At 34.2% G+C, this 12,662-nt stretch overlaps 1 protein-coding gene across 2 annotated transcripts in view; it reads right to left on the bottom strand.

The window, feature by feature from the left end:
* The window catches only part of CDH9 (cadherin 9), a 70,501-nt gene that overhangs the window by 25,059 nt on the left and 32,780 nt on the right, over positions 1–12,662 (bottom strand). For both annotated transcript variants that reach the window (XM_068197374.1, XM_068197364.1), the window contains exon 3: positions 400–519. In XM_068197374.1, the coding sequence (XP_068053475.1) occupies positions 400–519 (120 nt within the window). The remainder of the gene's footprint in view (positions 1–399; positions 520–12,662) is intronic.

A 12,662-nucleotide genomic window follows, 5' to 3' on the forward strand; every position in this document is an offset into this window, starting at 1 on the left:
AGTTAAAAAAAAAAAAAACCATAACGTTAAAAATTACCTGATTAAAAATCAATGGTCAGGGATCTATTCCAAACATTTAGAAATATATAATTACCTGTGAGATTTTTTTTAACCTTATACTACAAAAATCTCCAGCTCCTATTTATGTTTTTCAGAGCTAAACAGATGAAATTCCCAGAAACTGGTGTAAAATAGCCTTGTGACTAATTTTGATGAGTCTTTGGACCCTTTACAGTATTTTACACCTTTTTTTTTTTAACTTTTGGCCTTTACAGTTAACAATCATCTTCTGGAAATCTTAGTTACACCAAGAAATCAATTTTTCTGCATTAATATTATTTTAACAGAAAAAACCCATACTTTTATTTTGATTCCAGTGAGACTGAATGGATTGCTAACCTGTTTCTGGATCCACTGAGAAATATGGCTGTCCCTGGAGGATGCTATACACCACTTTGGCACTGTTCCCGTAGTTGGCATCATCAGCGTCTGTGGCTGTCACCTGAATAACAGATGTACCTAAATGGGTACCAAGCAAAGGATCAGCAGATTTTAGGAAGGCATCTACTTCTTGTAAACCACATACAGTTGTTGCAGTATTGAATTCAGTAAGAAATCAAACAATGTCTACTGGAGCAATCCAGAGTTATCCTACTCAAGAGACAGTAAAAGAAAATCCCATCTTCCTGATGACTGGACCTAAAATCATTATCACTTAAGATTCCTTTAGCTTCAGTTTAACAAGATAAACATACAGGGACTGATACACCTTTGAAACCCAACAGAGCACTAGGTTTTTTGATGATCAAACAGATTTGAAGATTGTTCTCTGACAATAACACAACCTCAGTTAAAACTGTTCACTTAAAGGTTTAGCTTAATTAATAAATCAACCTAAAACAAATTTCCCCGTACTCATTTTCTGCTCAGATGACAAATTGTCAAGTGTCTGACTCAATAAAACACTTTGTCATATCCTAAACTGATTTTTGAGGGTCTATTTAAAAATAGATTGGTTTTGCAATACGAAATTCTATTTGTGGGATTTTGTTTGTTTTTTTTCTCATGGTCGAAGTTTTTTGGCAAATAAAGGACATTAAATGCTACTGATGTTTTTTCCGCATTCACTTATTTTTTGTGACAATAGTTTACAGTTGTCCTGTGATCATAAAGAAGAAAATATAGGTTATACAGAATTATGAGTACTGTGAGCCAATACATTTGGTGTAGTTTATGGGTTGGAAGCAAATGAAAGCTTCTGTAAAGCCTTTCTTATAAGATATAAAAGCATAAAGTTATCATTCACAAGCTTTTTATTTTTTTCTTAGCACTTAGATGTCAGAATGCATTTTGCTCATACACTCTAGAGCTGACCAATGTCTAGATAGATGCAAGTAGTCCAATAGCTAGAGGTGTAAAGTTGCTTGACTCCTTGCCAAGGGAAGAAGGTTTACTGAGAAGAAGCCTTTTACCCTATTTTTGGCCAGGTTTTTTTTCTGGGGGGGAGGTGTTTGGTTTTATTTTTCTTTGGGTATTTTGTCCTCTTTTTCTATACCTTCAGTCTCTCTAGATTGAAGTTCCATCAGATAACTAAATGGCAAATGTCTATCTTGACTGTAAGTTTAGAAGACCCTAATTTACCTGTGATTAATTACATTGAATTGAATCATTTGTACTGTTGCTTTTGAGCATATCCCAGATATTGGGAAAAGTAGAAATCTGGAGTAATCAAAACAGATTTGTGAGGGTACATTATTATCAGGTCCTGTTAGATGCAACTATTTTTTCATAGTATGTAATACAGCTTTACAAATAATAGTTTCACCTACACAACATTTCCCAATATTTCCTGTTATCTGAAGAGCATGTCAAGAGAGTATGAATACTTCTTTCTCTGCAACAAACCAGCAGAAAAATGTTGCAAAAATGCTTTTTCACAAATCATCAGACTCTGAAGACAATATGCCATCAGGTATCTGGATTACTTTTTGCCTGGTTAAACAACTAGAGGTCATCTGTGTGTCAAGCTGAGCTGGAAAGATTATCCCAAAGAAGTGAATATTTAATGACATTTTAATCACTAGCAGTGTCCAGCAGAACTGCTCATCCGGACAAAAAAATCAAGACAGTTCTTTGATAATTGTAAAGTTCCATTAGTCTCATCTGCTTCCAGAGAAACAAGTTAAATCCCCTGCCTTCTCAAGACAAAATGGGAAAGAAGAGTCAATGTCCCTTGCTAGCCTATAAAAAACCATAATCAATAGAATAATATGCTTATACTGTGTGATTTTGTAGCATCTAAAAGTTAAGAATCAAGAGTCATGTAGCTGTCCATCCCAAAAAAACCCAACCCAAAATACCTTAATCAGAAAAGGCTTTTTCTGTGGCCTCCTGCTCTAGGTTCTGTCATGGGACTGACACAGAAGTTTTAGTATGGTTATAGCAACCAAATGCACATTAATGTTCTTTTTTTATTTTCCCAGTGTACTGTTTTGGTGAAGAGAAAAAATGCTCAATTTGTTTTGAGTTAGTTTTTGTTTTTCCTTTTTTAGGACAGCTATTACAGGACTTAGGGCAGTCTTTGGGAGACTTCTGTGTTTGTCTCATTGGAATGTCAGTCTGTTTTCTGAGGCTCAAGTGCCATATAATTATGGTTGCTGAGGAGAATATAGAAGACATAACCATACAGAAACTTTTCATGCAGTTAAAAGACAGTATTACAAATCTCCTTCTTTCTGTTAAACTATTAGTACAACTGTGAAAAATTATCAACAAGAATATAGCCTCAAAAATTCAATGTCAGCAGGCAGTTAACTCTCTTTGCCAACCGTCTGCTGTGTCTTAAAGAAGGATGCTCAAAAATGATAAACAGTACTGGTGCAAATTTCTTTCATGAGATAAGAAACTTCTCTTAGCTTTTTGGGTCAGAAATGACAGTGAAATAAAGGCAATGAAATAAAGGAACTCAATTATTGAATAATTGGTAAAGAGGCAAAACTTTATAATCAAAGAAATGTAGGCCTTATCTTTATCCCACTTGAATGGTAGCCACAGTATGATCTGTTCATTTATTTGTTTATTTTATAGTCTAGATTACCCCCTAAGCAGCCTTTTACCACATTTGTCAGAGGAAATCAGATTGATTTAAAGTAAAAATGGGCTGTCTGGATGAATACAGCAGGAGTGAAGGAAACAAGTACAATCTGGGAAGAACTCAGAGTGAGGGAAGCTATTTTTGTGTTTACTGTTAATTCTCACTATCCAACTCTATTTTCAATGTGTAGTAAATTAAATTAATTTTTCAAGTGAAGTCTGTTTTCACCCTTGTGGTACTTGATAGGTAGTCACTCACTCTTTACTTCAACCCAGGAGCTTTTCCATTTTCTTTTCTCTCACAGTTTTGTTGAGGAGGGGAGTGAGAGAGCAGTTGGGTGGGCTTCTGGCAGCCAGCCATGATCAAACGTGCCACAGAACAAATTCTCACATAAGATGTGAGAATAACTGCAATAACAGTCTAAGTAGTGATGACATCACTCTTCTACAAAGCCAAGTCTACTTCAACCCAATCCAACCCAGCAAGTCTAATTCATTTTAGGATGGTAACTGAATCTCAGAGTTCTCAAGAGGTATGTCTCCATTTCCTTTTCCTTTTCCTTTTCCTTTTTTTTTCTTTTTCTTTTTTTTCTTTTTCTTTTTCTTTTTCTTTTTCTTTTTCTTTTTCTTTTTCTTTTTCTTTTTCTTTTTTTTTTCTTTTTTTTTTCTTTTTCTTTTTCTTTCTGTTCTTTTTCTTTTTTTTTTTCTGGAGAATGAAAATTTAAGCACTTTGATAACATATATGTTGTATGATATATGGGGTCCTAATGTAGGGGCAGCAAAATGCACAAGGTAAATTTTTCAGGTAACTTGAGAGAAGACAAATCTATACTTAATCTGTGTAAGGAGTGCTTCTGCATGTGTTTGTGTATGCATAAAAATTCATGTAAGTGCATGTAAAATGTAGAACTTGAAAAGGAAACCTATTAGAGAAAGCATCCCTTCATGTCCAGGAAGTGTGAGAATTGAGGGTCACTAACACAAGCTACCTGAACTCATGAAGAGTAAGCCATAAATTCGAAAAAAACCCTCACAACATTTGAAATGAGGATGCTTTTATGAATTATGTTTAAAATGCTTTGTGTTCCTTTGTGCTATTAAATGTTTGAAATAGTCCCTCTGGTATAATTAGGTCTCTCAGCATGATACCAGAGTCCATTGCAAAACTGAAGTAAATAGTTTGAGGAGGACTGTTGCAGTGCAAAAGAGGTCTTCCACTAGATGAGACAGGCAAATATTTTGCTACCTTTTCATGTGAAGTCATGCTGTTCAGCATGCAATTCTTGTTCCTACTTGGCTCTTTAGGCTGACGTGAATTACAACAGCTTCTGCCAATCAGAAGGATATATCTGCATCTATTGGAAAATTTTAGTTTTATTGATAACTTGTTCTGTAACCTTCAGTTTAAACAGTGTTCTCCATCTTTGGAGAAGGAAATGAGCAGATTATGTTGTTAGTAATGTATGCTTCAAGATTCTACCATGAATGTTGGATAAAAAATGACAGTGATTTAAATATCATTCAGATATGTGTCTCTCTTTTTTTTTTTTTTTTAATGGGAAATCTGTAACTTCAAAATGCATTTTGATTCTGACATTTTTTATAAAACTAGTATTTCAGAACAATTCAAACTTCTGATTTTGAGAAAAAATATGATGCCTTAGGCTTTGGTTGGCCAGTATAAAATATTCAAAAAGTTGTTTGAAAATAAAACAGTCTGAAAATGCTGAAACAGGATGTTTTTTACATTATGAGACAGTTTCATTTCTATTTTTTTTTCAAGTCAACTTCTGTCAAAACTGGCAACTACTGAAAAGTTCTGACTTTTATAGAGGAGTTTTGCCTGTGTATGTGCAGAAAGTCTGCTTCATTTTCAGAAATAGAAGACCAGCTGGGGTAAGCAGAGAGGCAGGAAGGACTTTATCTCCCTAAAGAAGAAGCTCTTATGCTTGTTTCCTGTTTTCAAGCACAATAGCAATCTGCAGTTTGTCAAGTTTATTTACAGAGGGAAGATTTTAGAAGAGGGTTACTTTTACAATTGAAAAACATTTGGGTAAGCTTTGGAAAACCTCTGGAGGCAAAATTGGGAATTTTGTATGTCTAGAAGCCTAAAGAAGATGAATGGACATGTAGTTTGTTCAGACAATATTGCTCCAAGGATTATGCAGGTATAGTGTGGAGATGCCCCTGCTGAAAATGAGTGAAATTTTAAGTGAGCTACAGAAATTTTGAGGGGTTTTAAACCACTTTTGTCTTTGAGAGCAGGTTGTTCTCTCTGAAGAACAAGCGGACAATGAACGGGACAAACGAAGGAATAGGAGCTATGATGCACTACCCAAGCCTTAAAAAGTATAGGGAGGCATTGGGCTCACCGCCAAGTGTCTCATTACCACATCAGCTGGATGACATCACTTCTGACTACTTGGTATGCAAAGGACAGGATTAAATAAGGTTGAGATACAACTCTTATATTTTGGTTGGAATACAAATCTACTTAGAAAGCTAAAAGAATAGTGAACTGCAAAGTGAACTGTGCTCTTTTGTATGTGACCACAATTAAGTGGGGCTTTCACTAAACTGGTCTTCCTTTTCTGTACAAAGGGCGAGAAGGTTGGTAGCACGAAAGATTCTGTAGTACACAGGAAAAGAACGAATAAAAGCAGAAAAGGAATAAGTTTTAACAGGTAAATAGATGCATGATCCAAGGCAGAAGAAGAGCAAATGGTCATGACCAAGAAATAAAAAAATAAAGCCAACTTAGAACAAGTAAGCCACCTGAGCAGCTAGACTCCAAAGAGCAATATCATTTAAATGGGAAAGTAGAAAGGACCTTAAAATGTAGTTTAGTCATATATATTGAGAAGAAATTTTGTTAAAAGACAAAAGAGAGGAGGTAAAAAGATGACATAAATAAGGACATGAAATAAATAATTAATGAATTCCATTTTCACAATTTTAACAATTTTTAATAATCTATTGCATAGTTATGAGGTGAAGCTTAATTTAACTTGAAAACATGTCTTATTTTCATGTATCTTGTCTCACAAAATTTTTGATTGAGAAACCAGATATTGTACATGGTTACACTGCCCTTGTTTTTGATATCCACTGACCTCTAACCCAGGAATCACAAATTTTGCACCACTGTGGTGTAGGTAGAGTCACTGCAAACCCTACTAATGTGACTAAAAGTAATTTGTGAGAGACTTAAGAAAATCAAGCTATGCTGCCTGCTGTAGCTTTACTTTCCCTCAGAACTACTTTTTCCTCTCCATTTCAGTCCATAGCAGGAAAAGCAGATGGACCAAACTACTCATTTCAGAAATACGAGATGCTATTTTCCACACCTTTACTTCAGAAACAGTACTTTATATTTTGTAAACAAAATGAGGAAACAATGCTCATAATTTCTTGTGTCTGTTGCATTGGAATGGTTTGGGGTTTTGTTTACTGCATCTTTTCCTGTGACAGAAAGAAACCCCATTTTAGATTGTGCTATGAGAGCTTGCATTAGAGCAGGAACCAAGAGCTCATGCTTCTCTCACCACACAGAGAGATGTAATGTGACTAAACTGTTCTGTCTATATTCTGCCTGCATTTGCCAGTGAATAAAATACATACACCATTGTAATATAATGTCAGAAACTGAACTAGGAAAGAATGGCTAAAGCTGAACAAAGTCTCCAGCACTCACCCTCCCGCTGTTTGATACCTTGATGCAGTAACTTTAGTTTTCCTTTGGCAGTAATTGTAACTGTGAAGTGCATCAGGTGCCCTGCATGAGAATTTGAAAAGCATTATGGATGCAATAACAAGTGGGAAACAGAAAAAAGAAGGAGAAATAATTTGAAGGACTGGTGAGTGAGCAACGCTGTGCAAGTTTATTCTTTTGTGAAGCTTCTTTTTCCCCTTCTCACCAAAAAATCACTTCTGAAACAGTAATACTGGTGCAATCAAATGGCAGAGATGAAAAAGACAAGAGAGTAGTCAGTCTCTTTCAAGTGTTAACGTAAATTAGCTTTTACATTTCATTTTCTGATGACTAAAGAGGTACAGTAAAAAATTATCTGCCATCATAAATAAATGACCTGCAGCTTAGAAGTCTTGATTTTGTTCAATATGCTGTACATCTTTACAATTAGAAAACATCTTTTTTTTAAGGCAGAATAAGTGTCTACAGTCTATGTTTAAAAATACACTAAATCTCAATTAAAATACTTAATCACAGAATTATGGTCAAAATTTCAATTAAAAATAATGGTGAAATTCACCGGTAATATGTTTCTGGGTCTGAAGCTGCTGTACGTACAGAGGGCTGATCCAGGTAGAAGTAGCTGTAATGAAATTGACATGTTGAAGGAGCCACAAGTAATGCTGTAATATGGCCATAAATCACCCTGATTACTCCTAATCTGCCCACAGGGGATGTGGAAATAGGCCACTTATATGAACTGGCAGCTGCCCTCCATGACAGGTCAATCACAACAGCTTCACAACTTGTTTCATCTTTAAACATGAGAGCAGCAATTTTCACTCTATGCCCCATCTTAATTTCTGGAATACTCCAAATGAGAGAAACAACATTCAGCTGCTTTTATGATTAAACATAGGAAGAGTTTACCCTGTTGATCCTATTAGGAGAAGAAGTAGTTCATAAAGGCTACAGCATGCTTAACTCTTGGTTAAATTCCCTACTCCTAGCCAACAATTTCAAAGAATGCTTTAGTTTTATTTATAGGGTCTTTTTTAAATTTATAGAATAATGACTTAATCATAGAAATGTTATTTCTTCACTACTTTTAGCTTTCTTCTTTCATGTAGTACATGTAGTACTGTAGTACACTAAGATGCTTCTGCTTTGCCCTTTTCTCAAAAGTAGTCGTGGTCCTCCAATTTCTAAAGTTCTTACTTAAAATAAAAAAAGCAAGCTTAAACAGTTTTCAAAGTTTCAGTTCTGATGTACATGCCTGTACTGTTTTGTATTTTGCAATGCAACACTAAAAGTTATAATTTTTTTATTTTTTGAGAAGGAACAAGATAATTTTCTGCACTTATTTTTCATTTGCTCCTTTTTTGAGCTTAGCTTATGTATCTTTTTATGAGTTTTTGAATTTCTATCTATGAATGAGAAATGGAATCTTACTCTCATTTGCATTTTCGAAATTAGTCTATAATACAAATTAATGGGAACCTTTACAGAGTTTGTACTTTTTCCAGCTCTGCAAACAGGTGCATTTTAAAGCCATATGTGAATCTCTATTGTGATATGAGCAAGAACATAATTTTTGCGATGGTAGGTTGGCCTCATCTTTATGTTACTTGGAATAATTTTTGAAATCTGTTGGAACTCCTTTTTGGGTAGTGATAAAGTTCGTCTCTTTAAACATTAATACAGCTGTGGAAAGAAGCAATGTCCATAAAAATGCAGTCAATGAAGTATTATGGCAGCGCTAAATTTACATTGGTTTATAATATGTGATTCATGAAAATCTCTTGCTTCTGTGATGTTTAGATACTCTAGATATTGTCTGTTAAAATAACAATGAAGACCTATAATTTTGAGGAGAAATGGAGTCTAAAACAAAGCAAATTAATAAATTCCAGGATTATCTCAATTATTTTCTTTTTAAAGTTACATTACTTAGAGTACCATTTTCACACCAAAGCAGAACACTTCTAGAGTGTACATGCATATATATAATTAAATACAAATGTAAGTACATATATATGGGTTGGGTGTATTGGGGTAGGTATATGTCTAGAATATTAGGTAGGGTTAATCGAGAGTTTTTGCTATTAATTTATCTGGGCACTTCATTTACCTTCAAAAGTGTGCAAACGCCTTAAGTATAATGTGTCAAAGGCAAAAGTGTTCTGCTAAAGACTTGAATTTTCACTATGTCTGCAAATCAATTGGAAGTTCATTGGCGATTTAGTGCAAGACGCTGCTCACAATAAATGATTAGTGGGACAATCTCATTTGGACATATCTAACAGATGGGCCTGTTTCTAGTTGAAAAAAAAAATTAAAGGAGTTGGCTACAAGTTACTTGCTTGGGAAATACTCTTAAAAATGCTTGAGCCAGCTTGAAAATGCTTAGACACCATGGTGATTTAGACTCAGTGAGAATTAATTTGGCATATGCATTTAAACAGTTTGTTTATTTTCTTCAGGTAGACACACCTTCCTGATTGCCAAGGTGTGTTTTAAAGTTGTAGTCATGAAGTCAGTAAGTATCAGTCTTCTGGACCATGAAATATAATATTATTTTTTAACATTCCTCTCCTAAACATGTCTATGAACTAAAAAGGTGGCGATCCTTTAGATGTGTGGTAATTTCTTTTCACGACTGTCACATATTTTGACTTTATGAGGAAATAAAGCTTTAATTTGTTTTTTTACTGTGTACATAGCCTAATTTATCACAGGTTATTTATCATTTGTCTTGGAGTAGAATGAAGTAACTATTATTGAGCTGGCTTTCTGTCAGGAAGCATTGATGAGAATTTGGAGTTTATTGGCAGTTAAATGCAAGATATTCACACATGTACATACTTTGGGGACATTAAGTTAGATTGTATTGTTCTGGTTTGGTGCAGGGGGTTGTTTGCTTTTAATCTCCAATTAGGTGTGAGCAATGGATTTTGAATATGAAGATATGAACAACTTTCATAAGGAACAAAACTGATACTTGTACAGATCTTAATCATTCTTGATCTTAATTTTACAGCGTTACACATCTATGAGGTTGTAGGAAAAAGCTATTCTGGAAAGTGTTCTGAGGCATCTAGTAAGATAATACAAAATTAAGTAAATGTGGGCATCAAGATTTCTGTCATTGTGGAAACTTGCAGATGTACATTTTGCAAGATATTGAGAAAAATACCTGAGAAATGCTGCAACCTATTTGTTTTCATGCTTACTAAAAATGAGTAATAGTGGGAATAATATCAAGCACTTTTCAAATAAGCAGAAATCAGACAAGAGAGTCCGGGATAACACTTTTCTTACTTTTATTTTCCTGACTCTCTGAACCCTGTACATGGTACAGAAAATTTTCAAAATTACTATATGATTGGTAAGAAGGAAAAATGCTGTTTTATAACAGAATTGAAGCTGAAGTATTAATTGAACTAAGAAAAGCACACCTGTAACTGCCATTCCTATAATTGATCTTCTGTGTTGCTATAAACTTGCAATCAATTATCATACCTATTTAAATTATTTAATTGATAAAAATCATATTTAATTAATATATAAAAACATATGTATCTGATGTGTGTGTATATGTATATGTAGGCACATTTTAAGTGAAAAATTTTCTTATTTAATACTACTGTGTTCATTGTGGACAGATATTGTATCATACCTATTAAGGTGAATAGTGGACTTCTTGGGGGCAGGTAATGTTCTTTTCCTATGTTTTCTACTCTTGGGCTGCTGAAATTCTGCATCTAAATAATTTTTAATTGAAGTGGTACTAATCAACCAGATTTACATGAGGTAAAGCTTTAACTTCCCAGTAAACCTACTAAAATTAAAGATTAGGGTGGAGTGAGATAGCTCACAAAAACAGGTGTAGAGGACAAATGAAGGTTTTGGAATCTAGACCTTTGGTTTGTGAGAGATTGATCTATTTGATAGGACTACTATCTCTTTTGAAGACTGAAAATTATGTCAAAGCATCTTTATGTGTGTTCTCTCTGTGTGATTAGTTAACTTATATTTTTTTTGGAAACAAAAGTGTTTTATCTTGAGCCCAATATAATCTGTTGTGTTTTATTTATATATTTTACAGATTCTTAGAATTTATGCAGAAATCTGGTAGGGAAAAATAAACAAACCAAACCAAACCAATAGAAACAACCCTCTCTCTATGTTTTAGTTTCAAAATAGATGCTTGCAGGTGTTAGTGTGATTTAAAAAAAAATCCTCAACTTTACACTCAGCTGCATAATATTAGCAACTAAGGTGTATACTGAGACATTCAGAATGCTGTCTTCTTTTAATAAAAAAACCTGAAAATATTCTGCATTTAATAGATTAGATTCAGTAAGCATCCCAGATGGGCTTTAATTTAACAAATAATAGTATTTTTTTTTTATTATACTTTGCAATGTAATTTGAAAAATCTCTTTTATGGCTACATATAAAAAATCTCAAACAGATTTCCTTTTTATCTAGTTAATTGCAATTCTTGACTTAGATCTGTGTTCCCAGCCAACAACAGAACAAACACTTGAGAAATCCCGTTCTCAAAAATCATTTAAATGAAGAAAAGGGTTTTTTTCAGACACCTAAAAGTGCACATAAAGGAACATATTTACATGGTTTCAGAAAAGAACACTGTGCATTAGCTTGATATAAACAGTGACACTAATGTTAGCACTTTTAATGCATAATCTGTCCAATACTAAGCTGTTTAATATTTGGCATATTTTAGTTGTAATGAAGGCTATAACACACATATGCCTCTGTTTGACATGATCCTTCTGACAAAAACACAGGGGTTCCTAATATTGGTGCTGTTAATTAGTGCCAGCTATTCCAGTCCTTAGTATCAGCAGTTCACTTGCTGTAGGCTTCAATATGGTCCCATAAACGTGAGAAGGGTCTCACTGCAAGTCCTATTATGTAGCATGTCTTAAAACAAGGAAAACTATTTGGTGGTTGGTAGCTTCAAAGACTCATAAGGGAATAAATTAGGTGCCTATAAACTGGCATTGTGCATAGGAATTCTATTTACTGTGGCTCTGAAAACAGGTTGCACATGGTTGTGAATAGTAACATGTTTATATCAAAGGATGTATAGAAGGGTGTATGTTGGTATCAAAAGGTTTACACACTGGCTGAAGCAACATGCTGTTTCAGAATGTAAGTGATAATTTTGGTTTTCAGATGTGAAGCCATGAAAGATGCAAGGATTTAACATCCAGTCACAGGGACAGCATTTCTAATCAGGTAGACCATATCCCATTGTATTGCCCTAGAGTGTAAGCAAAAGTGCTGATGTCAAGAATCCAGGAGCATTATAATTTGTTCACAGATTGTGGTGTTATAGCTGAAAATCTAATGGAATAAAAGTAAGGAAAATTAATGCATAAAAAATATTTAGTGTAGGAATGAGTTAGGAAATTTAATGCTAGTTTCAAGCAGAAATTTAGAGATGTGCAGGTCTCTGTTTTGGGAGAGGGGGTGTTTAGTGTTTTGGGGGTTTTTTGTCTTTTTTTTTTTTTTGTTTTGTTTTGTTTTGTTTTGTTTTGTTTTGTTTTCAATGTACACAGATAATGGGGAATAATAAATTTGTTGCAATAATGTAGCCAGGCAAAATGTTTTGCAATGAGTCATTTCAAAGAAATAGAAAGGGGAGGCACATGTAACACAACCCAGGTCTGAACGTCCCATTTGGCATGACAGTCATTTCAAGGCTATCATTTCAATATCCATTGCTGCAGTAGCTGAACTTACTGTGACATATCTATGGAGTAGATCTGTTCTAGTATTCTATGAAATAGCAGGATATTGATTTTAAATGAGTTTGTAGTCGGCTTAAAACTGCATCTCCAAA

The sequence above is a fragment of the Anomalospiza imberbis genome, chromosome 1 (genome assembly GCF_031753505.1).
Source record: "Anomalospiza imberbis isolate Cuckoo-Finch-1a 21T00152 chromosome 1, ASM3175350v1, whole genome shotgun sequence".
Taxonomy (NCBI): Eukaryota; Metazoa; Chordata; class Aves; order Passeriformes; family Viduidae; genus Anomalospiza; species Anomalospiza imberbis.